The sequence below is a fragment of the Laetiporus sulphureus genome (assembly GCF_001632365.1).
Source record: "Laetiporus sulphureus 93-53 unplaced genomic scaffold LAESUscaffold_67, whole genome shotgun sequence".
Classification (NCBI taxonomy): domain Eukaryota; kingdom Fungi; phylum Basidiomycota; class Agaricomycetes; order Polyporales; family Laetiporaceae; genus Laetiporus; species Laetiporus sulphureus.
This window is the reverse complement of record NW_024468576.1, coordinates 115,857-140,222: the sequence shown is the minus strand read 5'-3', so window position 1 is coordinate 140,222 and position 24,366 is coordinate 115,857. Positions and strand designations below refer to the sequence as shown.

Below are 24,366 nucleotides of genomic sequence, written 5' to 3'. Positions count from 1 at the left end.
TCAGTCCTCCTTCGCGAGCAATGTGCGCAGGATCGCGCTCTCAGAGAGCACCTCGGCTGATGCGCGCAGCGATGCCATGAGGGTGCACAGGTTGAATGCATGCTCGCGGAACTTGATCTTGAACCGGAGAGGAACGAGTCTGCGTCGCACGAGACTTCATGAGTGCAAGGAATCGCTTAGAGAAGAAGATGCGTACGAGGCTTCTAGTCAGACAAGCTCTTGATGTCTGGTGGAAATTTAACCTCTTCGATGGGTATATGCGCATTGGTAAGCCTCCACGGAGCTTTCAAGGTTGGGAACAGGTAATGAATAGCCTCAGCAAGCTGGATAGCGTTGGCATGGTTGAAGGCATGATCTTTACAAGTGGCCTCGGGCGACCCAGCACCAGCAGAAAAGCTCATTGCCGTCGAGATAAAGCAGATGTTCGTCTTCCGAAACAGCTGCATCGCCATGGTCGCGCCGGTCTGCTCTAGACGCATTGCGTGCATTGCGCTTGTCGTTTTCAAGCTCGATAGCTTCCGCTGAAGTTCCTGGCGAAGGACTCCTTGGGTCCTGTTGTCTGGGGACAGGCACAGAGGGTGCGAAAAAAAAGCAGTGGTGAGAAAAACGAGGACGAGCAGATAGCGAGATGATGTCGAGACGCGATGCTGTATGAAAGGTACAGCGCGTCTCTTTCCTCGTCCATCTGCTTAGTAAGCAAGCGCAAGCATTCAATCTCAGCGTTCAGTATTCATTCCTCGCACTGGGCTCGAACTTCACTCTAAGAATCAGTACGTTAGCGCACATAGTCCCTTTCTAAGCGATTCCACAACATGAACCAAAGCTCACTGTGTCGACCCTTAGCATCGCCGTTTGATGTCTGTCTGTGTAGTTGTCGATAGCAATGGAAGAGTGCAAAGAAAAGTAACCTGGGGATGCAAGTGATGCATTTATATAAACGACGTGTGTCGGAGCTTGAATCTCGGAGCTAGTGATGTAACTTGACGACTTACCGTATATGGAGAGACACCTTCCTAATTTGTTGTGCACGCGAGGCTAATTCAAGGCGCTGTGCTGACTTAGAAGACACTGTGACGGCCGCATAATTGCATAAGTGACCACAAAGACAAAGAGCTTAAAGTAATCTCTGGAAAATAGCAGAGGTCTTTTCTGTCATGTAGATGAGTTTCTACAGCTTCATCTTGTTCATGCATTGTATCTGGTTTCAAGTCCAAGTCACTGTCTTGAACCACATTCACAGTGCATCACTTGATGTGTCTGCGGCAGTGGACAATGAAATGAATTATATTCTGACAGTTGTACATATGTCTGGAATTATATTGTCAATAAATTGACATAAAGTATTGGCGATGATTTGCATTTGCATACAACTCCTCATACCTTCCGGTGACTAAATACTATCCATCACCTACATTGTATGTAATTGCTTGGCAATGCAACCGATTGCAAACCTTGTTAAATCCACGCCATCTCGTTTACGGTCACAATCACACACAATACAATATATTGGCGCGCGCTTTTTGCTGATGACACTTTTGCTGATGTTTCTGGTGGAATCACAGGCCCACCCATGCTTCCGGTGTCTTGAATCTCGCTAAGTGCTGCCCCTTGCGCGCCTGAATGTCAGAATCACGGGCCCTCAGGGAGATCGCACTGTCGTTATTGTGAATGAACCACGGTAATACCATCGCCGACGATCCCGAGCCTCCATGCGAAACAACGCACCGATAGTTGCACGTCGGCAGCATCTGTCGCTGTATTTCACCAACATATATTAGATTTACACATCAAACAGAGATGCAGGCACAGAAACGGAAGTACATGCAGTCAACTCGGATCATTCGACACAGATAGTGCGAGCAGCCATTCTAGTAGAGCAACCGAGAAAAACGTAAGCGAGGGAACACTTTTCGGGCCACGGAATCATACGAGTCCTCATCATTCGCTCAACAACTCCATCTTAGGACGCCTGCTTAGCTCGAACCCGAGGGATTCGTACTGCCCTTACGGGTTCTGACAACCTTGTTTCGCAGTGCCTTCTCCTTGAGCTCGCTCTCCCTCTTCTCGAGCTCACTCTGCTCGATAGAAGGCTTGACAAAAAATATGAGTATACTGCATATGCCACTTATAAGACGGCACTCACCTGCGGCCTTGCCTGCTCCTCCCATTTACTTTTTCGCTTCTCCACCGCAGCCTGGCCTTTGATCTTGAGTTCGCCATTCTCGGCCACTTGGTCACTTTTCGCGCCCCGCAGCTCTGCATCCGTGCCCGTCTTATCGTCTCTGTCCTGTCTGCGACTGTCCGTACCCAAGGTCCTGTCCCTGCTGCTGCTCCTGGATCTGCTCTGGTTGCGATTATCGCTCTTCCTCCGTCGGTCGCGTTTAACGCTCATATCTCTCGAGCGTTCCCTCCTCCGCCGCGGCGGAGACCGCTCCCTCGAATAGCTCGGACTACGTCTGGAACGCCTCCTGTCAGGAGGAGGCGGGACCGATCGGCTCCTACTCCTGCTGATGCTTCTGCGCCGCCCATAACCGCCACGATAGGGTGGGCTGCGAGATCGCGAAGGGGGCGTGAGGCGCCGTCTGCGTGGCGGTGGGCTCCGCGAACCCCTATCCCTGAGGCGGCGATCACGGTCACGATCACGCGGCGGAGGTGTGATGGACGGGGAACGCGCACGCCGGCGGGGTGGAGGAGAGCGAGAGAGGGAGCGAGTGGGCGGCGAGCGCCGGCGGAGAGAAGGAGTGTCCCTGTCGAGAGCACGCGAAGGCGGAGTGCGGGATGGAGAGCGGGCGCGAGGGGAACGCAGACGGTGAGGAGGAGGAGAATTTGAGCGTGAGCGAGAACTCCGGGTGCTATATGGGGGAGTCCGTGAGCTCGAACGCCGACGGCGAGGAGGGGGAGAGCGCGGCGGGGGAGAGCGCGGCGGGGGAGATCGTGATGGTGTACGCCGACGAGGAGGACGCTGATGAGAAGATAAACCCAATTTAAAAGACGAGAAAAAGTTATAATGGCATAGAACTCACCCCTCCTCTTCCGCCCCACCCATTGTCCCGCGGTCTGCCCCCTCTGTCGTCATCGAACCCTCCCCGTCCACGGCCCCTGCCTCGTCCGCGACCTCTCCCCTCTGTCCTCGCTTCCCGCTCACTCTCTCGTATTTCGTCCAGCCGTGCACGCCTGTCGCGCTCCTCGATGGCGCGCGTATCTCCCATTTTGGCCTGGCGCATCTCTTCCTTTTTCTCCTCTACGAATGTGCGTGGAACGCCTGCGGGAGACTCCTGCGCCTCAACAAGTAGTTTCCAGAGGGCAGACATGAATGTGGGCGTGTGGTTTGTGAGAAAGCCTGTCAGATTGATTTGCATTCTTCTCGGATCTGGCGTCTGGGCAACATGAGTTTAGGGCTATCTTTACAAATCCATGAGTTACACATACCGGTTGCGAATCGTCCTCAAGCAAACCCATCGCATATTCCACGACGACCTCATCTTCAAAACCCACCAGCTCGATGATCTTCTTCACCACCCATGGACGGATGACAGTCAAGTTTACTTTACGCATGTCAACCTTTGCTAATTGTTGAGGACAACAATGCATGATGTAAGGCTGATGTACTACCTTCTTCTCAAAGTCTGTCGGGAACTTCATGGATTTGAGGAGTTTGAGCTCCTTGTCCGAGAACCTACGGTCTTGATCCGCTGAAGTACCCTTGAAGAATCCTGGACAATCCGAACTCAGTACTCAACAGAGTAGGGCTTTTGGAGAACATTGGATCTCACCCGCATCAGTCATGTTGTTAGATTGACGGCCGCTGCGTTATATTGGGAGGGTAGATGTAGAGGAGGTAGTAAGACGGAGAGGTGCAAATCGTTTGCGCCACCTATTAGTGCGTTTATCACATTGACACGTGGGACTTCAATTCGATTGATGTCTTTTCTTTTCTCCCGTTACGATTCTCGTAACTACAGCACAAGCAAATAAATAGCACTCGTAGCTTCTAGTCCGACACAGTCCTCTACGAAGGTGTATATGCTCTTGCAACCTCAGCAGTACTACAGGGCAATCCTGGAAAACTTTCTCGTCCCTGTGTTCAACTCCGTCGGCAGCGGCTCTCCGTGCCAACGAGAATGTACGGCCCGGATCACACCTCAGACATGGAGCCATTTTTCACAGTAAAATGTGCATGCCAAATCTGGTTTGGTATTTTACCTTTAGAGAATGGATTTGTTTCTGTTGCCTGCAGTATTGTATATTGCAAATTTAGCATTCAAATTGCAATGGTGGCAAAGTAATGTCACATATTATATCCATGTTTCATGTACAAATTGTAAATATTGCCTACAGAATGTGGCACTGCTCAAAATGTGTTTCTACATGCTGTTATCTGAGGGGCGAGAGACCACTTTGCGATGAATCTGCTATGTTGCATTATATCATGCACATTATTTTGAATTCTTGCTGGAGATGTAAATAAAATATATGATGCCAATTTGTCACTGTAGCAAGTCAAGGGCCAAACTTGGAATATGCTATACCAAATGCAACAGATGCAAATACATGTTTTAAAAAGAAAATACCAAACCAGATATAGCATGCATATGTAACTGTAAAAAATGGGCTTTTCACTATCTCAGTGCAGGTGACCGAAGTTCGTACATCTGGTCCGGTGCCATTTGTTTCCCAGGCATGCATCGCGCGAGAATATAAGACCAGGCTGGAGCAGCGTTAATGGCTCCAGAAACACCGTGTCATGGCCCCAAGCACGATCAAGAGCATAGAGGTATGTAGACTCGACGAAAGGGACTACATCGCGCAGAGACGATCTAACAACTCCGAAGGTTTTCAGAGTGCCTCCTCGCTGGCTCTTCGTGAGAGTTGAGACCGAAGGAGGGATCGTTGGATGGGGCGAAGGTACATTGGAGGGACATACCGAAGCAGTCGAAGGAGCCTTCAAGGACCTGATCGAACGATTCGTCGGTTGGGATGCCGATAAAATCCAAGACATCTGGCAGCATGCTTATCGAGCAAGATTTTACAGAGGCGGCCCCGTATTGATGGTGAGTAACATAGCAGCCGATCTACCGTAGAATCGCTGCTGATGTCACGATCCAGTCCGCACTGTCAGGCTTGGATATCGCCCTGTGGGATATCAAAGGCAAAAAGCTGGACGTGCCAGTCTGGCAGCTACTTGGGGGCAAGGTCCGCGATCGCCTGAAGGTATACGGCTGGATCGGCGGGGACAAGCCTCATGCTGTGATTGAGGGTGCGAAGAGTCGCAAGCAGCAGGGCTTTACAGCTGTGAAGATGAACGGCACAGGTTAGTCCTGGCTCTTGACTCGATGGGCTTTACACTCACATCAGTCCACGTAAAGAGGCGATGGCATGGATAGATTCCCCAGAACTGCTTAAGGAAACCGTGGCACGAGTCAGCGACGTGAAAACACTGGGACTGGACGTCGGTGTCGATTTCCACGGACGCGTGCACAAGGGCATGGCAAAGCAACTTGCAAAGCTCTTAGAACCGCTTCAGCCGCTCTTTATCGAAGGTACTAATGACGCTTGCTGGGCAAACGCATGAAAACACTAAGATCATGTACCCCAACAGAACCTCTCCTCCCCACGCAGCCGCAAGAGATCGCCGACCTCTCGGCGTTAGTATCCACACCTATCGCACTGGGTGAGCGTTTGTACGGCAGAAGCGACTTTAGGCCATACCTTGAAGCCCGAGCCATCGATATCGCTCAGCCGGATGTGAGCAATCCTACGCTATCCGGTCATCAGATGTTCGTTGCAAACAAGTGTCACTGAACTCGACGGGCCCACCTTAGGTGGCACATTGTGGCGGCATCAGCGAAATGCATAGAATTGCCTCGCTCACTGAGACATATGACGTGGCGTTAGCCCCGCACTGTCCTCTGGGTCCAATCGCGCTTGCAGCGTGCATGCAAGTGGACATTGCCTCGCCTAATTGTAAGCACACCCTCGCTGAGTGGTCGCCGAATTAACTGAATCATCACATCCCGATTACAGTCTTCATTCAAGAGCTGAGCCTACAGGCATGTCATCAACTAGTGATCTGCTTCAACACAAAATGAACAGCTTCCCAGATGCACTACAACGAAGGAGCCGACCTCCTCACGTATCTTGTCGACCCATCGATCTTTGCTATCAAAGACGGACACGTTGAAGTATTGCAAGGTCTGTGTGCTCCCGTAAGCTATCCGGGGGCATGATCTGACATAGCACAGGGCCCGGCCTCGGAATTAAGATTCACGAGAAATTGGTCCGCGAGTATGCCGAACGCTACAGTCGTAAGAAGCCTTGGATCAATGCAATGTGGAATGGGCCAGACGGGTGCTTGAGAGAATGGTGATTCGTGAATGTAATCCCGTATGTGGGCCACAGACAATTTACTATGTTACAGTACTGCCCTCACCCTCCGCAGAAATTGAGTTTGCCATGCCCTTCGTTTCAACGATTGTTGACGCTCAGAACAACAGACCAGTTAAATCTAGAGCAAACTTAGAACAGTTCTGCTAAGCCAACAAAAAGGCGATTATTCGGAGTGTGGTCGCAACGTGGAAGAGCATTTCCAGGATGGAAGGAGTTTGCCCGTGACGATGACAGTTGGCGAGAGGTAGGTGTTTACTTTCTTCTGCATCGCTTCGAGCCTCTGACTGTACCGTAAAGAGTGGCGATTTGAACAGAATCATATCTTCTCTCCATTTGAAATCGCGCGGATCGCAACAATTCCCTTGTTATTGTCGGGTATGTCCTGGATACTGAGCATGATTTCTGACCCTCGTCCGGCGAGCATATTCAAATGCAGACGCGTGAAGAATCGATGACAAGGGGAAGCGCGTACCAGCTGCCACTGCATTGCCTTCGCGTTATAATAGCTTGAGGGTGAGATAACATCCAGTCCCCGAATTCGACAATGAGACATGGGCTTTCTGGACCACAACCAGCTTCTGGAAGAACTATATAGCTGAAAATTTTGTTCGAGGGTACATTGATGAATCTGTCTGGCTTAAGCCAGCCTACAAACGCTTTGGATATTTCAGAGATCAAAAAGTGCACGCTTCTGGTTCGCCTATCGGCGCCCCGAAACGAGCGGATTGAAGCAGCGGTAGCAAGGACGTAACAATGATTTGCGACGAGCAGGAGCCAGACATGGTCACAATATCATGAATGGTAAAAACCAAGTCGCGAGCGCGTCCTTGACACAAACTTTAATTTCCGGCAAGATTATCTGTTCATGGGAATTACAGACACTAGAGTACACGAGTTACATGCGAGATCAAAAGAAAGCGCGGTACTTGAAGCAAGGCACATGCGTTCAGACAAATGTAGACGCTTGTGAGTCGAAATTAGAGCAAGAAACTCGTGTGCTAGTAATAGCCGCCAGCGTCGACCCAGTGACACGCTTCTATTCTGGTCACTATCAACCTGCTCTGCACGCAGAGCTGCTCCCGCACTCGCTTTACCCGCTATTTCAGCTTGTTCGGTCCACAACATGTTTCCTGAGTTTCGGCGCTCGCAATCACGAACGGCCAGCTCGTCTTTCTTGCTGCTCGCCGCTGTACTCCTCCTGCTCTGCCATCCTACTCATGCCATCAAGTTCGCTCTACAGGCGAGCCGTTTTCCTTCACCGAAGTGCATTTGGAATGCCGCCCATCCTGGTGCCTTAGTCATTGTGACCGCGAATGTGGGACCGGGAGACCACCAGCGTGTCGATATCGAAATCCTCGACTCAGGTCCGAACAGGAACGTGTACCTGAGCAAGAAGAACATATCTGGCGAGAAGCGGTTCGCGATCACGGCACATTCAGAAGAGGACGTGGGTGTTTGTTTCAAGAACTACTTGGACCCGGACAAGTCAGGTGAGAATTATGCCATTACGGTGAGAATTGGCGGACTGACTTCATGAAAAGCGGGAGGTCCTGTCGAGGCAAAGCCACGGTCACGAGTAATTGACCTAGACATTGATATCGGTGCTGATGCTGTGGACTACAAGTCAGTTTCTACAGTTAGCCTCTGAGACATTGCACTGATGGTTTTGCCAGTGCTATTGCTAATCAAGAGTCTCTCTCCGGACTGGAGACCGAGATGCGCAAATTGGAGGGTATAGTAAAAGAGATCGTCGACGAGCTGGATTATCTCAAAACTCGAGAGGAGCGCTTTCAATCGACAAATAGTGAGCAAATGCCCATAACCTCTGTTACTACGTCTCACCTCCGGGCCATATAGTGTCGACTCAAGCACGTGTGCAGAACTTTGCATGGTTCACCATAATTTCTCTAGTTGGCCTGGGACTCTGGCAGATATTCCATCTGCGGGCGTTCTTCAAGCGAAAGTACCTGATTGATTGACATCACGGGCTGTGTATCGACTACTCGCATCTATGTCACTGTACATCCTAGCAGCGTTACTACCTTGCCGACTGCTGTTGCCTACCCCGGCTTATCATGTCCGGACCCAAGTAAGTTTCACCGAACATGTGTGTATCTTTGCAGGCTCCGGTGAAACCCAAGTTTTCACCGGCCACATCAGTTTATGACGTGGATGCGCTGATCGTTCGAGTTACGCGACCAGTATCCCTCTCCTCTGATCGTTGAAAGGCCATCGTTGTCTCGTTTCCCGGTCATATTGATGAACCTGAAACTATGCCGCATAGTGTGCGCATGCAATTTGCTCATTTTCCCTGTAGAAGAACGTTGAAAGTAGCATTTCCGTTATGTTCATGGACTCGCGAATACTTCAGCTGCGCGCAATACCATCTGACATCGCCAGGGGTGAGTGCGACTTTGATACGTAATGGCAAACATGCTATCTTACAGCTCGATTCCAGCACAACATCAGCACGATCGTGCAGCAAGGCTGATACTAATGTCGAAACCGTGCATTATGCTAATGGTGGTTGGCATGCATCGCATCACAACTCACCGAAGTCCAAGCCCGTCGGCGTAGATAGCAAACTTAATTTAGCTTTCCATCTTCCTGAGTCCTTGTGCACCGTAAATGCATCAACGACCAATGGACATCTCCATCAACCTGATTGGCAGGCCGTGCCTTCTGTTAAATAGTCGGTCGCGATGGCTACTGTGATCTTCCCAGCGATATATCTCGCTTCCGGTACGTGCTTGCTGTCCCATTGGTGGCTGTTCATATCCGCGTAGCGGTCTGTCATGAACTTGCGAGCACCTCGCCGTATAGATCATTGATGACCTCTGTGCGCCGGAGGAGCGTGGGATATACGTGCTGCGCACTTCCTTGGTACAAGAGGTGAGTGCGTCAGTCTGCCCTATTTCGTCCTTTCCGTATCCTTCTCTCCTTCGTCTTTTCAAGGCACTGAGTGGTGAGTGGCATATGCCGTTTACTATCGACAAGTCGGTGATCATTAACACGCTGCATCTAGCCTTTTATATTTTGTTCTTTGGCTGGCCCTATCATCCGCGATGCTCTCCTCCAAAGCCGTTTTATGCTTTGCTCTCTTCGTGTGCCTGCCAGTGCTCAGTGCCCCCGTCGGGTATGGCTACTCGCTCCCTTCATTGTGGCACTCTCAACTGACCAACACGCCAAATAGCTACCTCAATCCGAGAGATGCGCGCAAGACTCCGTATGTCCCCCTTAACCGAATGGAAAACGCTGATGATGACCAGGCCACACAGCGCAAAAGGACCCCCCGGTTCGGGAGGTCCGCCGCCGGAATTGGGGTTCGGCACAATGGGGTCGGTCGACGACGTGGACGTATCGGCTCTGAAGCACCAGTATGAAGGAAGTGCGATATGACTGCAGCACTTCACACTCTTCAGTGGACACCTTGAGCAGGCGGCAGAGCATGTATCTCTTCGTCTTTGAGCTTTCGAGTGGCCGGCATGACGACGAGCCTGTTGAAAGTAGTATCACTCCTTTAGACAAATTCTGGTTTCTTCCAGTGATAATGTCTGTACATTTATTGCATGCAGCGTCGATTGATCGACATGAGACCTTTGAAACGCGTCGCGCCGATGAACTAATAGTATGTATTCATGCCCCACGTGACCATGGATGACGGCCACTGGAGTCTGGGAGGGCTCTGGAGTCTCTGCGCAACTTTCTCTCATCCATAGCTTCACTATCTCCTAGACATGCCAGGATACTAAGAATCATGTATAAGTCTGACTGCTTTCCCTCAAGAAAGGTGCTTGCCAACGTAGCGGCACCTATGGTCAATCAAAGCGATCTCCCTCTCCGGAAGCTCGTTCGACGCTACGATGCTACCCTGGTCTACACCCAAATGCTTCTCCCAGAGAGACTGCTTGGCGACCAGGAATATTTGGACTTCCATTTGCGAGGTCTCGGCGGTCCGGGAGATAGACCTGTTGTTGTGCAGCTTTGTGGAAACGATCCGGAAACGGTGGTGAAAGCTGCCCGAAAGCTGCAGGGACATGTGATGCAATAGGTGTGCTTTTTGCTAGGATCCACGGAAGACCTGAACCTATGAGAATACAAGCTGCGCAGATCTCAATCTCGGCTGTCCTCAGGAGACAGCGCGAGATGCCCATCACGGGGCATATTTATTAGGCCAGAAGGATTGGCCTCTTGTCCAGAGTATCGGTGAGTCGCTCGTTGAAGCAATTTGTGATTTCAGATTAATGTGGTCGCTGCTCAGTATCCTCAAGGTCACACTCGCTGATTGTTCCTGTTTCTGCCAAATTGCGCCTTTGTCAGTCAGCGTCCGCTACTCTAGATCTTGCCCAGCGGCTCGAAAACGTAGGTACATCTTGGATAACTCTCCATGCCCGGACTGTCTCTACGCGACGGAGACGACAGGGGGCAGCCGATCTAGAGCAGGTGAAGAGGCTCAAGGAGAACTTGACGATACCTGTGGTCAGCAATGGCAATGTGCGAGTCTGGAAAGACGTAGAAGCCAATCGTGCAGTGACTGGAGCGGATGGCATGATGGTCGGCGAGACGTTGCTCGGGAACCCTTGGTAAGGCAGAGAGCCTTCGTACATGTGTTCTGTCTTTTCACTGATGGTCACTGTCTGGACAGTCTTTTCGCAAACGTCCTTCCTGATCCCGTCGACATATCGCGAGAATATCTCGACTTATGCAGGGAGGATCCAGGTACAGCGACCATTCAAACGGTGCGAACTCACGTTAGGCACTTCATCGATCATCAATGGTCCGTCCAATTCGCTTCTCTGTTCCTGAAGTATCTCACTTTGGACATCCTGAACAGTAGCCGAAGACCGTGGTTGAACAAGTTCCGCGCTGAATTGACTCAATGCGAATCACTGGAAGATATCGAGTACACACTGCGGAAGGTGCAACGGTGGCGGGACTTTTCTCCTTCCGCTGCAGATCCTGCCGTGGAGGCTGAGGAATGCGAAGAGGAACATGAGAAAACAGTGGACGACGTTCTTGATGCGATTGCCCTTTTCAGGAATTGAATGCCTCCGAATGCTTAATCCCGTTCCTCTCTTGCGTCGGGATGTATGTGCCTTCACTTCAGTCTACTGCTTCAAATGCGCGGACTTGGCTTGGTGGTATTCATGCTTCCGTTTACGCGGAAATTTCCTGGTTAAAGGTCCGCGCGTACGGTCGCTGCCTCACTGCACTGTTCTTCTCGTGAGCTGGCATCCATTGTTCTTCCTGCTCAGCGTCTGACAGTGCACGCCTTCGGAACAAAGCCCACTCACTGCTTCCGCACTCCATCGTCATCGATGGCTTTTTATACAGTCGTCCTTAGCATGTTCGCATAGCGTTTGTGCTGGCGTTCGAACTGCTCGACTATGCAAGCCTTGTCACGTCGCTGATCATTGCAGTAGCTCCGCACTGTCGATGCCTATTCAACGTATCATAAGTCTGCAAGACACCAACGCAAAGGTGCCCTCTCACTCATCGGCCCGTGCTATTGCAGCCGCCGCGGACGTTTACTTAGCGACGACGAACCGCCTCCCCTGATCGTCCCTCATCAGCCCGTCATACATTGTGCGGCAGCATCGCTCCGAGACCACCCCGCAGCTATCTCGCGAATTTGTTTACACGTTTGCAGTTCTCGAGCTTCGCGTTCCCGATGCTTCATGCTATTGCATATTCCGACAAAGCCGCTGTATCCCATCCAACTCAGCGAACGAGCGGCGCGGAGGACCCGGGCCCACGTCAAGGTCCATTCATTGCATACCAGAGGACGGCCCTCCTTGATGAATTGAACCATATCTCGTCTGAAAATTCGCCTGCAGCTGCGGGCTTCGCACCCTGGACTTGTGACATGCAACACGCACGTTGCACGTGTCGCTCGTAGGCTGGACGGGTCGAGGTGCTTCGCGAAGTTCCATTGGCCTCGAAGCGAAATCACTGTCCAGGCCTATCTTTTGCTGCGGCGAATCAGTGTGCTGATTGGATCTCAAGGATGGGGACGTCCGCCCTATCTTCACCGTCAATAACGGTCCAACAAGAGATTATGGCAAATCCGCCTGTTTCGGCATAGCTCAGCATAACGTATCAGACACGGAGGCCTTCATTCATGCTATTCAATGCGATATCGCGCTAACAGAGACGGCTTCACACCCTTGCAGGATCATGCGTTGTAAACAGTGTTCTTTTGATAGTCGCAGATATTGCCGGAACATGCGTTAGTACGTTTCAATCCGCGCTGCTACTGCTCTCACGCGCACTGTCTGACATGCAAGAGATCCCAAGACGAATTCTCGCGTCCCAGACTCTCTCAGGATCGTCCAATCAAGAACTACGGGGAACTCGCGACTGACGGGCCGACCGCTCCCAGAAGCCGCCCACATCTTCAGGGCACAAACTCTAATCCTTGATATGCTCAGCGCCACGCCTGTCCTTCTGTTCTCGACGCCGCATCCAGCACGCCCGCGGGCGCGTACCTGTCAGAAGCCCGGCCGGCCAGGTATCCGCACCGTCTCCCTATCGCTGGACCTTGCACCTTCTGTCGTATCTGTATCTCCCGAGCGAGCGTGACGAACGCATGAGATGCGTTAGGCTTTGCGTTCCCAGCGGCCGTGGCCTGTGCTCAGTGTGCTGTGATCTACGGGAGCATTCTCTGGGCGTGCTTCCGCTGGCCACGTTGGCCGAGCTAACCCGGGTACGATCTTTCAGTGAATGCAACGAGCAACGAGAAATGAGTGGTGTCACTAGTCTGCATAATGTTATTCGTCCGAGATTCATGGCTTTCGGCGTGAGAATGGAGAGCGCAGAGCAGAGAAATACTTCAAATGCGGTACAACCTTCTTATTGGCGTGCGTTCTGTGAGCAGAAGTCGCTACACCAGCAGGAACCTAGTGGAAGATATGCAGCAGCCGTGAGCTCCATTTTGATACCGCAATTGTGTTCGAGTCTCATAAATCGAAAAGAGAGGGGCGAGACTCGAGAGGAGTGTGTGCGGGCGATCGACACCTGCGAGGTGTTTTGTAACTCCGATCTCGCTTCCGGGCCTATAACAGATCCTCTGGAATCTGACGCAACCCTTTCCTGCACTCGTCGCTGCCGCCTGATTGTTGAACCGCCATGGATCCTACTGAAGCATCTACACACCAGCTTCCCCATTTCGTCGAGGAATACAAAGCGCTGTTGAGCAACAAACGACGTATGGCTGATTATGTTCGTTGTTTTCCTGCTTGTCTCGCCCCTTGACTTCTGACTTTCATTGAAGACAGAAGAAGAGCTTGCGACAATCTTTGCAAAGAACTATGCCAATTTCGGTTCAGAGTCCCGAACAGATCTTCACTCTACCGATCGTGAATGGTTCGAATTGAGCCACTTGCTGCAGGTTGCGTTCAATGCCAACAATGGTTCAATGTGGCAACACCAACGGAGGGAATTCAACAACGTTGATGCCAACGGAATTCTCTTATATCAATTTGCGGTTTACCTAGACACGTTTCTCTCAGAAAAGGTCTCCTGGAGGTTGTAAGTGTCAAAGTATCTGCTGTTCGTCTCGCCAACATAATTTTGGACGACAAAGCGGAGGAGTCTCCGAAGAGGACATTTGTGTTAATGGCCGTTTATTTCACTGGAGAGGGTTACGCAGAACGCTGTATTCTTTATCAAGACAAGGTTTCATCGAAGGTATGCGAGCGAACTCTCATCTCAGTGAACCTGAAGCCTGAGTTGCTGTCCTTTTTTAGGTTCACTACATGGAAGACCGATTTCGCATGTCTAACAAAGGCGAAAGGCTTCAATTTGCATTCGAACTGTACAATCTGGCATCTTACCTGGAGGGAGAAAACGATGATAGATTTGCAGGCGTGGCTTCCAAGGTCGAAGATCTCAACACCAGCATTCGAAATCAGAAATGGCCGCGGTTCAATTTAAAGAAAAGCACCGGGCGCACTCGCACTGATGGGACGGAAGGGCGATCTGACAATGGCCAAGATGTTAATGGCAGTGATGAAAGCGACGAGTTCGGAGCGGAAGGATACGAGTTGGTACCTGATCATTTTGAGTGTGGGGGCACATGGGAACTGTTGTACAAGGTTTGAGCGACGGGGAACTGAATGCTTTGAGAGCTCTCACTGACAAACATTTTGCAGTTACCACCTCACGTACGTACTATACGTCGTGTAGGAGACTCCAGCGGGACGGAATTCATCGCAAAACGAATCGGCGACAAATCGAACGAGCTGAAGATCCTCGAATTTCTCCTCACGATAAAGCCGCCATCCGAGCACGTCATCACTTTACTCAAAACAATTAGAACAAGTGTGGGGAAGTACCTCATATTTCCGAGGAGAAGCTCCATCGACGAGGCACTCGAATTTTACGCTGACGGCGGTGTACTTCGTGGCAGGTTCGTTCAGCTCAGCCGTGATCTGGCCAAAGGGCTAGCATTCCTTCACGAGCACGGAGTAGCTCACCTCAACTCATCAGCTTATATCTGCAGGACATCCCATTCCTGAGGTCGGTATTTAAGCATTCCACAGAACAACACTCGCGCAGAACGGCCGTTATGCCTTTCACCAGACGCCGCTCTGCGTAGATGTTGTTATTTCAAAATCGTTCATCAGGACTCCGACCGGTGCGCGATAGCCACCAATTCTGGTCTTCATCGAGACCGCGAGCTCCGCGGTCGGAAGAAGCAAGACGAAGTTGCAGCGAAGACGTCTCGATTCAACAGGACGTTGTGGGCGCCAATCTATCATCTCTCAAGTAGATCTACTGTTCAACTCTCCTGTGTACGAACCAGCAACATCTATGGACGACGGCATCTGCTACTGGCGCCGACTACCCTAACCACCTCCAACCATTCCGGCGAGCCTCGGGTCCGCGGAATGACTCTGTTCGCCACCGACGAATTGACTCCTAGCCTATTCCCCTAAGCGGCCGGACACGGGTAGTCCTCTTGTCGACATCACGGGTCTAGTATTCACATGCGGTCAAATCTTCCCCGACAAGCAGAAGTGTACGAGGCTATGACTTCGCTGTTTGTAGCTCGGTGCATGGTGAAACGCCGCCCCGCAATAACTGCGCTTAGACGCACCAGTAGCAGCGCTCATGGGCCTCCACGAGTTGCGCAGTGACTCGATGGTCGTCACTGCGGATGAGTGGCGAACGAACGTGGTCATCATAGTGCGCAGGCAGAGGCTGGACTCGAGCGCGTTGGGAGAACCCTCCGCCCACGCTGGGCGAGCGGCCACCACACAGGCTCGTCTTGATGCTGCATCGCAAAATCGGGACATTATAGCAAGCAGCCTCGAAGGTGAAGGCTTTTGATGATTCCTCCGGACAGTGCTGATATCTCTTTCAACAGGAGAATTTTACGATGCACCGCCAAGCGTTAATACCCCCGCTAACAACGATTGGTGCGACCGAAATCAGAATGACTCGGTATGACTATGACTTCGAATCATGACGCCTGACGCCCGATTCCGCGAGTCTTCCGCCGCAGCGGATCGGACCCTGAGGCCTAAGCACTGGCACAGTTAACTTGAAAGATGCACAGACACATGTCCTTGCCCAGCGCAAGCGAAGCAGATGCATAGCCGCCAGCCTTAAATATGGCACCATGCCGCTGTGCCTGTGCTTACCCACCCTCTCTACACTCCTCACTACTACACCGTGCCTCGACCCTCGATCTCCGCCCCTCTCGAGTCCAAGATTGCTTCTGCATTCCACGACGCGCCCCTGTCTCCACTCCAGCTTTCTTGCGATGAAGGAGAGACAGCTCACCTCGGCACCGGCATACCCAAAGCACGCAGCACACCTTGCGCGTTGAACATCATGTACATGAACGAGCCGTCTTTACTCTCGCGTAGACGTCCCTCGACAGTCCACCTCGTCAGTAATCACATCTTCATCGTTCTCACAGATATTAACTGTCTCTCAGAACAACCGTGATAACATGGCAGCCGGCCCCGCCATCGTTAGCGGGCCAGGGGGCAGCTCGTCCTCAGGCAGCTCCAGTGATTCCGGTCCCTCAGATCCGTCCGCAGGATCATCGCATTACGACTCCAATACCGTCACGCGTGTCGTCATCCCAGTAGTCGTCTCGCTCGCACTCTCTATGCTCGTTGGCATAGTAATACTGTGGCTCTACAAATCATCGCGGTACCGCAGGCGGCAGGCCATCCCCAACCCGTTTACTGCCTCCAAGAAGCCACAATTGTGGGATGTTAGGCTGTCCCCCTCTCCAACAGGCTCGTTGGATGATGCGCGCTGGAGTCACATCACGGTGAGCCCTTTTCCCTCATAGTGAGGTTCGAGTAGTAATCGAGACTGACGCGACGCCCAGCCGCTGTCCGTCAAGTCTATCCCGGGCGACGTATACGAGCTCGAGAGGCTTGTCAGCGCATCTGTCCATCTCCCAGAGGTCAGCAGAGATCGACCGCTCAGCGTGCAGACATCGTCCTCCACTGCCTCGAACATCTTGAAAAAGCCACGATCGAAGGCGGACGACGGATGGTTGCGCGTCTCAGTCGCCATCGCCATGCCCTCGCCCACTTCGCGCCGGTTATCTGGCAAGGAGTGTCGTGGCGGCGCAGGTGTTGGCGAGCGGGCTGCACCGATGTGTCTCGGTGTGGCGGATATTCGGAAACGGGAGGGGGTCTAGTGGAGACATCAGGGAGTTTTTGTTCTTCTTTGTTGTGCGTGATTGCGGGGATTGACGCTCGTTCACCGAGATGGTGACTCATCGCTTCTCGAAATACCATATAGCTTGCATGTGCTCATAGACGAGCAGCGAGAGTTGCTTAGTGGGCTTTCGAATTCGTCGAGATCGCGTCAGAATCACGAAGGGCACATTCTTTCGCGGAGCTCAAGACGGTTGCTTCATGACAGATATAATCTTATAGGCTTGTGCGACAAAGATAAGAATTAATTTACATATGAAGGACCAGCTGGACGGGACAGAAGATTAACACGAGCAACACAAGCACGATACATATCAACGAGACAGGACCTCCGATCCTAACGGAGACTCCGGAATACATACAGAGGGTCCATCATCACGGCATCCACATTTTGGCCTTCACCCAGTCCAAGAGCTGGTCGTCCCACAGCTCTCTCAGCTCGACCGTACGGTCAACGCCCTACCCCATCCAAAAACAAGATACGTCAATCACCGTTTCCAACACGCATAGCGAGTATACGCACCGCACGCTGTGCAGCCCGGATGACTTTGCACGCGATCTGCGCGCTGATCTCGCGAATGCGCTCGATGCGTGGGTAGATGAGGTCTTGCGCGCGCTCCTCCGGCGTCAGTGCGTCCGCGAGCCCAAGCGAGGACGCCTCGACCATGCTGTCCGTCACTGCCGACGCGCGCGACAGGATCGCGCCGAGCCCCAGGCCGGGGAACACGTACATGTTGTTCCCTGCATCGCAAGAAATCAGTATCAGCTTATGCTAGCAATGGAGTGCGCGTGCGATGCGACGCGCCTTGCCCGGGGTACAGCGTGCGGCCGTCGTGGGTCTGCTCTGGGAACGGCGAGCCAGACGCGAAGATGACGCGGCCCGCGGACCATTGCACGGCTTCGTGGAACTCGCACTCGGATAGCTGTACGGGGTTCGATAGAGAGAAGATGATGGGACGGGCGTTCAGCCGGGACATCGTCTCGATGACAGATTGGTTGAAGGCGCCCTACGTCATTATTTCTCTGATATCAGGATGCATGGATCAGAATCATGGTGGGTCATCACGCACCTTGATCGTCGACAGACCTAGAAGGGCGGTGGGCTTGACGTACTCGATGATCTCGGTGAGGTTCTTCATCGGCGGTCCGCTATAGTCTTGGCGCGAGAACTCTGAGTAACATAGCAGCCAGGTCAGGGTCAGTGAGTGGTCACCTTAACGAGGGAAGCAATACCCACGCTTCTTGTGCTCCGCCATCGGTCCTCGCTCGTCATAAATCAACCCCTGCGAATCAACGAGCCATATCCGCTTCCGCGCCTCCTCCTCTGACATCCCCTGCATCTTGAAGAAACTCGTCAGCTGCGTCGCCACCCCTACACCCGCCGATCCCGCGCCCAAGAACAGAATCCTCTGATCCTCCAGCTCCTTCCCCGCTGCCTGGCTCGCAAGCCTCGCAGCATTGAGGAACCCAGAGAGTACGACCGCGCCCGTGCCCTGGATGTCGTCGTTGAACAGCGGGTAGCGCTGCCGGAAGCGATCGAGGTACGTGAACGCAGCGTCCGTAGAGAAGTCCTCGAACTGCACGAGCAGGTTCGGGAAGATGGTCGACATTTCGTGCATGAACTCTTCCATGAATTCGGTCATCTCTTCTCGCGGTACGCGGGTTTGCCGGAGACCGAGGTAGAGAGGGTCAGCGAGGAATTGCTCATTATTCGTGCCGAGGTCGAGGCAGATGGGTATTGTCGAGGAAGGGCGAATACTGAGTGGTGTTTAGGTTAACATCGAGAATCTCTTTACAGTGAGTTCGACTTACCCTGCTCCTGCGACATATAGAGAGAGCTTGCCAATTGAGATCGGCATGCCGTTCAGCCCCAAATCACCAAGACCCAGGATTCGCGAACCTTGAGAGAATATCAGAACGATTGAAGCCCAGACCACGTGTCATGAATATCGCACCATCTGTAACGACTGCGATTCGCCCCTCGTCTATGCGAGGCCAATTCCGCAAAATCTTGCCAATTTGGCCTTTGTCTTTGATTGAAATGTACTATTTGGGACGTTAAACGCCAATCACAGACAGTCCTATATGCGGATTACTCACCAGGCCTTCCGGTCTCCTGAAGATATGTGAGAACTGCAGGCAAGCATCGCCGACCGTTGGTGTGTAGATGATGGGCGTGATTTCCTGCAGCACCATTGTCAATGCGTCGTCCGCAAAAAGCCATCCTAAACATACTCACAGACATATTATCCAGACATAGCTTATAGAAGGTGCGGTGGTCCGCATCCTTCAGCTGGGTGAGATAAATGTACTTTTCGATGTTTTTATCTTTTGACCGCAACTGCCGGAGACACCGGACTGTATGTGTCGCCTCGTCCATAGCGGGCGGAAGCAAGCCACGGGCCGGTCGAGGTGGCGCTAGAGGCAATGTTGAGCAGAGCTGTCATGCGCTTCTCTGACAAAGGCGACGTACGCTGAGGCACCACCTTCAGCTTTTGCACACCGTTGATCCAGACGGGGTTGAGAACTATGGTCATTTCAGAAGTCAGTACAAGCAGTCAAGAGGAATGAGGATGGGCGAGAGTCGTAACGTGCTATTGCCAGAGGGATGCCTAGTCGCAGTGCGGACAGAATGGGTTGCTTTGCACAGGACAAAGATGGCCGCTTTAAAGCATTGCTGACTGACGTCTTGTCAGCTCAGCGCTCGGACAGCCTGACGCCTGAAAATCTCCCGTGCGGCAAAGCAGTGCAGCTTGGTGATACGATGCATCAGTCTGCCAGAACGACGTCCCACTAGCGGACGTTTCATAGCGACGGATGTAGATCACCAACGTCTCCTCCCAGACGACCAGGAAGGATGAACAGCAGCATCAGCAGATGTACACACCTTGCTTTCTCACGACGTTCATCTCGGCGCCCGCTATCTATCACGTCAAGATGCCAATGTGAAACAGTCTCAGAGTAGCAAAAAGAGGGAATACGGCAGCCAGGAAGGATGTTCAGCAGATATAAGCAACAAATGGCACAGCCATGACGAGAGCTAGTATATGAGTCGTCCGACGATTTGTTTACCCGGGTAACACCCCAGCATGAGTCAGGACGTGGTCAGCCCATCTTGCGTTGACAAGTCTTTCTGGGACGTTAGGTGGCATTCCCTAAAAAAAAGTGGTGCGCCTTCCCGACGGAACCATACGGATGACAGAGCGGGCGGAATGGAAGGCCAATGAATGGATATGAGAGCCACGTACGATCTCACGCGTAAGGCGCGCGGTTGGCAGGTAAAGTCTGGCAATGATAAACCTTGCACGGCTTTGCGTCGTTTCGCGGTCCAATGGCATACGGCCGCCGCCACATACCAGGCAGGCGAGCTGCAGCACTGGCAATCCTCACAAGCACTTGAGCTCGCGGTTCCACTGCTCATCGGTGTCCGCCGGACAAATCGCGGGAATCCGACGACGGCTTCCCGTGGCAGAGAAATCGGGTTTAATGGTCAAGACAAATAGATCAAATTGCAAGTCCAGCGACGAGGATGACTCGAGTTCGACCAGCGAGCAGCCAACACGCGTGAGTGGCTGAGGCGCGTTTTCGGAGATCGAATATTTTATCCCCCGAGATCCCGCTGTGAGATTTTCCTGACCGCCATCCTCACCATCCTACATTCACTTCGCTCACCCACCTTAGGGTTCACGCAACCACACCACATTGACCAGAGCTACGTATCAGGAAATGGGCCCTTTAGAAGGCCGACGGTCAGAAAGGCTGGATGCCGACACTGGGTCGCCTGCTGTCGACTATAGCCGAGAAGTAGACGACTTCTGCGAGCTCGTCGATTGCATGCGGCAAGGCATGTCTGCCGTACGAGAAGCAGTTAAGGCAATAAAGGAAAAGTATGTATACTACATGTGTTGCATGACACAGAATACTGAGTGACACGCTCTCCCAGCGACATTGACACCAAGGACGGAATCTCCTTACTTTCCCTGAAACATCACCTCATGCTGTCCTACCTCCAATCACTGGTTCTGGTTTGCTCTCGGCGTGCTGCTGGTCATGCTTTGACAGAGAGATCACCACCGTCCCAGTCCTTCAGTGCCCCCGACCGACCTGCCCGCGGCCCCGGCGCAGGAGACAGAGTCGATTCAATGATCGAGGCTAGAGTTGTGCTGGAGAAGGTCAAGGTTCTGGAAGGCAGAATGAAGTATCAGATTGATAAGCTCGTGCGAGTCGCAGAGGAAGCCCCGTCTGCGAGCCAGAACGTTGTCAATGGTGAGAGCAATATCTGCTTATACCCCAGAAGATCGCATTAATTCTTACTCCTACTACAGATCCTCTTGCATTCAAGCCGAACCCGCAAGCCCTTATGGACCAGGGGTCTGGCTCAGAGGATGAAGAAAGGGAGGAAGAGGACACTCGCGGACGAGACGGGATCTACCGCCCTCCAAAGCTGGCACCCATGCCCTATACTGAGCCTCGCAGGAACAAGGACAAGTCCCGCCGGGTGCCAGTCCCAACTGCGCTTTCCACTCTTGCGCGTCTCGATCCTACAAAACCGTTCGTGGAGTCTACTTCCGGCCTTGGCTCCACGCCTGGCATCGTGTCCGGGCGGGCGCGCGAGCTGCAGCGCATAACCGAGTTCGAGGAGGAGAACATGACGCGACTGATCATGAAGAAACGCGACGCGAAGCGGCGGAAACAGGACGAGGCGGACATTGCGCTTGGAGGGACTGCCGCTGCGTCGGGCCGTCGTGGGCGCGGAGGAGGTTTCGAGGACGAGTTTGGCGATATCCTCAGGTCGGTTGGGAGATCGCGCGGCGGGGTCGTCGGTGATGGCTATGAAGAGTTGCGACAGAGGGGTAAGAAAGAGAGCGTGTTGGCGAGATCGAGGGCGAGGGGCGCGGAGGATGCATTTGAGGACTTGGGTGACGACGGGCCGAAGCCAAGGAAGAGGAGCAGGTTCGCGAGGGACGTAAAGGCGGCAAAGAGACACTCGACAAACCGCAGGTGAAGCTGCATGGAACGGTAGGGTCGCGTAGTGTGTGCTACTTTTCTTCACTCATCCTTCCACTCCACTATGGGTCAGCGCTTCAGCTATCAGCTCGTGACACAGTCTTTTCCTAGTCCGATCAGCCGCAAGCCTTCCGGTGACTACTGTGTCATCGTCGTCGTCGCGTATATGGGGTATGCAGATTTCTTCGAGACGGTCTGCGTGAACTACTTGGCGCCACAATGACCGCACTAGAAGCCTCCGTGTTAAAGTTTAATTTTCCTCAATCGAGTAACAATCGCACCCCAAGACGTTCGGCAGCCTTTTGGGTGGGAGGATCATGAGCGGCAAGCAGCATCCGTGAGTTCTATAAATCCACGTCTGACCCGTGATCGTCTCCGTCCAAAGCCCAACGCCCTGCCTACGCCCTCATTTGTCGGCTTTGCATGATGCGCTTGCTCCCACTCGGTACACACGGCAATTGAGAGTCTCCACGTTCGCGGGAAGTCCGACGATCGTTGCTCTGAATGTATGTCTCATGATTCTCATCGTTGCCGGCCCGTGCCCGCCAAGTCACAACACCACTGCGAAGGCCGGGGCACTTGCGCAATGCGGGGTGTCCACCGTTGATTCCGTATCGAATGTGGGTCTTCGGGTGCTTCCTGACGCCTCTGGGATGATGATCCCCGTTCGGGCGGACTTGAGGAAGCTCCCGTGGACAGGTGAGCTATATAGCTCCGGCCCTGCATAATAATCCCCTCTGCCCACAGCACGTCCTCGCTGGACGGTAACATATACCCAAATTGCTCTTTGTGTATGACAGTCTTTGTGGAGGCCAAACATTGCCCGTTGCGCGCCCTGCATGTCTGATATCACGTCGATCGATGGCACGCCCGCAACAGTCGCTCAATCGACCGACGGCCCCCCACTCATCCTTGTCTTCCTCGCGTCGGGCCTTTTCATCGGCGCCGTTCTGTCCATCGTCGTACTCCGCCGCGTTTACCCGAGCATGAGCTTCATGAACCCCACCAGGCGGGTGATACCTATAGAGCGCCCGCTGGTCGAAAAGCCGCGACTGTGGGACATGTGTGCTGGCCTGGAACTGAGGCATGATGGTGTTGGGGACTCACAGAAGAAGAATAGAGGGGATATTGGCGGGAGATGGCAGACAATTTTGGTAAGTAACGTTGTCCGACCAGCACCCGAGGGTGAGTGCCGCTTGCGTACGGACTCAATGATGCGACAGCCACTGTCCGCCAGGTTCCTGCCGCGAGCGAGCGACTATGCCAGCGGCCCGGCTCTCCCCCATCGCTCTCGACGACTACTGTTTGAACGTCGTAGCCCAGCCGTCAGAGCTGAAAAGCTGCCTGCTGGCAGAGTGCCGGACGATCTGCAGATTGGAAAGCTCCAGATCGCCGTGCTGATCGCCATGCCATCTTCGCACGGAACACGATGGCATTGTGCAGAGAAGAGACCATGCTCCGGTTCGCTCTTCGTGGACGAGGCGAGAGAGTACTGTATCGGTGTGGCAGAGATCTCGGCTGCCGCGAGACCAGATGATGCACATGGAGGTTAGATAGGGTAGGTAACGACCTCGTTGATTCGACTTTGTTGAATGCTAGTATCTCCGAGGATTGTATCACAATGAATCAAATTCCAGCCATCATGTTACCGTGTGGGCCGCAGCCTAGCATTGAGAGAGTGGGTGGAGCTTGTCGCGTCAACGTGCTCTTGTTGGTCGTCTGTTCAAGCATCAATGTCTGAGGCTCAACGGTGAGTAATTATCTGGCTATAGATGCTCACCAGGTCATCATTGAAAGCAATGTACCGGTCGCCCAGAGTCCAGACCGATGCGCGGTGGAGCGCAAACATGCATGACATTCAGCCGGTGGCGAGAATTTGCAGTCCGATCAATGATGAGGGTATACAAGAAAGCACAAATTACATTGAATAGTATCATTAGAGCATCCGTTCTCGATACACTTTCCTCCGCGCCGCTCAGGATGAAGCTACAGAACCGGCTGAGACTCTGCTCCCAGGAGGCTCCTCCGAGTGCAAGGAATCACTCACCTGTGTCTGCAGACCCGATAGAAATGAGAAAGATCCTTGCAAAGGTGATCCTCAGGTAAGCCCAGTACCACTCGCGGATGATTGCAGTGACCGGAGCGATACGTCCGGATGGTAATACGAGCTGGCGTAATTGTGCGTTGAACTTTGAGAAATACGTGGCCTTCCGAGTCTCGCCTTTGGCTGTCATTATCAGAGACATCTCGTTTTTCACAGATTGAGCGCATTCCCTGACATTGT

At 52.7% G+C, this 24,366-nt stretch overlaps 11 protein-coding genes across 11 annotated transcripts; 8 read left to right on the top strand and 3 right to left on the bottom strand.

Moving 5' to 3' along the window:
- On the bottom strand, window positions 1–479 carry LAESUDRAFT_764097 (uncharacterized protein; the record flags this gene model as incomplete). Its single annotated transcript, XM_040913381.1, has 2 exons — window positions 1–139; window positions 214–479. The coding sequence occupies 2 exons, from the start codon at window positions 477–479 to the stop codon at window positions 1–3; spliced, it is 405 nt and encodes a 134-aa protein (XP_040758814.1).
- Window positions 480–2,041: 1,562 nt separating this feature from the next.
- On the bottom strand, window positions 2,042–3,961 carry LAESUDRAFT_499169 (PWI domain-containing protein). The gene is made up of 8 exons (XM_040902699.1): window positions 3,774–3,961; window positions 3,613–3,713; window positions 3,430–3,561; window positions 3,192–3,377; window positions 3,024–3,068; window positions 2,539–2,962; window positions 2,144–2,435; window positions 2,042–2,090 (listed from the first exon to the last, which is right to left on the bottom strand). The coding sequence occupies exons 1-7, from the start codon at window positions 3,784–3,786 to the stop codon at window positions 2,389–2,391; spliced, it is 948 nt and encodes a 315-aa protein (XP_040758813.1). The 5' UTR covers window positions 3,787–3,961; the 3' UTR covers window positions 2,042–2,090; window positions 2,144–2,388.
- Window positions 3,962–4,662: 701 nt separating this feature from the next.
- On the top strand, window positions 4,663–6,798 carry LAESUDRAFT_731676 (enolase C-terminal domain-like protein). The gene is made up of 10 exons (XM_040910089.1): window positions 4,663–4,774; window positions 4,833–5,051; window positions 5,107–5,311; window positions 5,367–5,540; window positions 5,600–5,745; window positions 5,823–5,964; window positions 6,025–6,050; window positions 6,102–6,192; window positions 6,243–6,631; window positions 6,685–6,798. Exons 1-9 carry the CDS (start codon window positions 4,745–4,747, stop codon window positions 6,365–6,367), a joined length of 1,158 nt encoding a protein of 385 aa, XP_040758812.1. The 5' UTR covers window positions 4,663–4,744; the 3' UTR covers window positions 6,368–6,631; window positions 6,685–6,798.
- Window positions 6,799–7,410: 612 nt separating this feature from the next.
- On the top strand, window positions 7,411–8,765 carry LAESUDRAFT_708059 (uncharacterized protein). Its single transcript, XM_040906674.1, has 5 exons — window positions 7,411–7,877; window positions 7,929–8,010; window positions 8,061–8,191; window positions 8,245–8,491; window positions 8,717–8,765. The coding sequence occupies exons 1-4, from the start codon at window positions 7,511–7,513 to the stop codon at window positions 8,364–8,366; spliced, it is 702 nt and encodes a 233-aa protein (XP_040758811.1). The 5' UTR covers window positions 7,411–7,510; the 3' UTR covers window positions 8,367–8,491; window positions 8,717–8,765.
- A 413-nt stretch (window positions 8,766–9,178) lies between these two features.
- Window positions 9,179–9,835, top strand: LAESUDRAFT_499127 (uncharacterized protein). Its single transcript, XM_040902698.1, has 2 exons — window positions 9,179–9,352; window positions 9,413–9,835. Exon 2 carries the CDS (start codon window positions 9,453–9,455, stop codon window positions 9,768–9,770), a length of 318 nt encoding a protein of 105 aa, XP_040758810.1. The 5' UTR covers window positions 9,179–9,352; window positions 9,413–9,452; the 3' UTR covers window positions 9,771–9,835.
- Window positions 9,836–10,025: 190 nt separating this feature from the next.
- Window positions 10,026–11,714, top strand: LAESUDRAFT_731671 (FMN-linked oxidoreductase; the record flags this gene model as incomplete). Its single annotated transcript, XM_040910088.1, has 6 exons — window positions 10,026–10,034; window positions 10,154–10,426; window positions 10,482–10,593; window positions 10,649–10,970; window positions 11,033–11,164; window positions 11,222–11,714. The coding sequence occupies 6 exons, from the start codon at window positions 10,026–10,028 to the stop codon at window positions 11,430–11,432; spliced, it is 1,059 nt and encodes a 352-aa protein (XP_040758809.1). The 3' UTR covers window positions 11,433–11,714.
- A 1,658-nt stretch (window positions 11,715–13,372) lies between these two features.
- LAESUDRAFT_499004 (uncharacterized protein) lies at window positions 13,373–14,317 on the top strand. The gene is made up of 4 exons (XM_040902697.1): window positions 13,373–13,608; window positions 13,661–13,917; window positions 13,973–14,076; window positions 14,136–14,317. Exons 1-4 carry the CDS (start codon window positions 13,516–13,518, stop codon window positions 14,168–14,170), a joined length of 489 nt encoding a protein of 162 aa, XP_040758808.1. The 5' UTR covers window positions 13,373–13,515; the 3' UTR covers window positions 14,171–14,317.
- Window positions 14,318–16,034: 1,717 nt separating this feature from the next.
- LAESUDRAFT_498778 (uncharacterized protein) lies at window positions 16,035–17,501 on the top strand. The gene is made up of 3 exons (XM_040902696.1): window positions 16,035–16,284; window positions 16,334–16,678; window positions 16,739–17,501. Exons 1-3 carry the CDS (start codon window positions 16,228–16,230, stop codon window positions 17,054–17,056), a joined length of 720 nt encoding a protein of 239 aa, XP_040758807.1. The 5' UTR covers window positions 16,035–16,227; the 3' UTR covers window positions 17,057–17,501.
- On the bottom strand, window positions 17,451–19,612 carry LAESUDRAFT_739355 (malic enzyme; the record flags this gene model as incomplete). Its single annotated transcript, XM_040911000.1, has 10 exons — window positions 17,451–17,534; window positions 17,599–17,816; window positions 17,881–18,082; window positions 18,146–18,246; window positions 18,313–18,833; window positions 18,888–18,975; window positions 19,031–19,121; window positions 19,176–19,259; window positions 19,315–19,493; window positions 19,549–19,612. 10 exons carry the CDS (start codon window positions 19,610–19,612, stop codon window positions 17,451–17,453), a joined length of 1,632 nt encoding a protein of 543 aa, XP_040758806.1.
- A 1,189-nt stretch (window positions 19,613–20,801) lies between these two features.
- LAESUDRAFT_664706 (uncharacterized protein) lies at window positions 20,802–22,080 on the top strand (the record flags this gene model as incomplete). Its single annotated transcript, XM_040905144.1, has 3 exons — window positions 20,802–20,977; window positions 21,019–21,341; window positions 21,401–22,080. 3 exons carry the CDS (start codon window positions 20,802–20,804, stop codon window positions 22,078–22,080), a joined length of 1,179 nt encoding a protein of 392 aa, XP_040758805.1.
- Window positions 22,081–22,472: 392 nt separating this feature from the next.
- Window positions 22,473–23,635, top strand: LAESUDRAFT_816146 (uncharacterized protein; the record flags this gene model as incomplete). The annotated part of the gene is made up of 2 exons (XM_040914749.1): window positions 22,473–23,236; window positions 23,306–23,635. Exons 1-2 carry the CDS (start codon window positions 22,922–22,924, stop codon window positions 23,633–23,635), a joined length of 645 nt encoding a protein of 214 aa, XP_040758804.1. The 5' UTR covers window positions 22,473–22,921.
- Between the last annotated feature and the right edge of the window lie 731 nt (window positions 23,636–24,366).

Bases quoted from the DNA above. Each gene is read 5' to 3' on its own strand.
- LAESUDRAFT_499169 (XM_040902699.1), bottom strand. The intron at 3,378-3,429 runs GTATGTGTAACT...CATGTTGCCCAG, and splicing joins TTGAGGACGATTCGCAACCG to ACGCCAGATCCGAGAAGAAT. The intron at 2,963-3,023 runs GTGAGTTCTATG...TCTTCTCATCAG, and splicing joins GGTGGGGCGGAAGAGGAGGG to CGTCCTCCTCGTCGGCGTAC.
- LAESUDRAFT_731676 (XM_040910089.1), top strand. From the start codon at position 4,745: ATGGCCCCAAGCACGATCAAGAGCATAGAG. The intron at 5,312-5,366 runs GTTAGTCCTGGC...GTCCACGTAAAG, and splicing joins TGTGAAGATGAACGGCACAG to AGGCGATGGCATGGATAGAT. The intron at 5,541-5,599 runs GTACTAATGACG...GTACCCCAACAG, and splicing joins TCAGCCGCTCTTTATCGAAG to AACCTCTCCTCCCCACGCAG.
- LAESUDRAFT_708059 (XM_040906674.1), top strand. From the start codon at position 7,511: ATGTTTCCTGAGTTTCGGCGCTCGCAATCACGAACGGCCAGCTCGTCT. The intron at 8,011-8,060 runs GTCAGTTTCTAC...TGGTTTTGCCAG, and splicing joins GCTGATGCTGTGGACTACAA to TGCTATTGCTAATCAAGAGT. The intron at 8,192-8,244 runs GTGAGCAAATGC...CGGGCCATATAG, and splicing joins GCGCTTTCAATCGACAAATA to TGTCGACTCAAGCACGTGTG.
- LAESUDRAFT_499127 (XM_040902698.1), top strand. From the start codon at position 9,453: ATGCTCTCCTCCAAAGCCGTTTTATGCTTTGCTCTCTTCGTGTGCCTG.
- LAESUDRAFT_499004 (XM_040902697.1), top strand. From the start codon at position 13,516: ATGGATCCTACTGAAGCATCTACACACCAGCTTCCCCATTTCGTCGAG. The intron at 13,609-13,660 runs GTTCGTTGTTTT...CTTTCATTGAAG, and splicing joins AACGACGTATGGCTGATTAT to ACAGAAGAAGAGCTTGCGAC. The intron at 14,077-14,135 runs GTATGCGAGCGA...GTCCTTTTTTAG, and splicing joins AAGACAAGGTTTCATCGAAG to GTTCACTACATGGAAGACCG.
- LAESUDRAFT_498778 (XM_040902696.1), top strand. From the start codon at position 16,228: ATGTACATGAACGAGCCGTCTTTACTCTCGCGTAGACGTCCCTCGACA. The intron at 16,285-16,333 runs GTCAGTAATCAC...ACTGTCTCTCAG, and splicing joins GTCCCTCGACAGTCCACCTC to AACAACCGTGATAACATGGC. The intron at 16,679-16,738 runs GTGAGCCCTTTT...CGCGACGCCCAG, and splicing joins CGCGCTGGAGTCACATCACG to CCGCTGTCCGTCAAGTCTAT.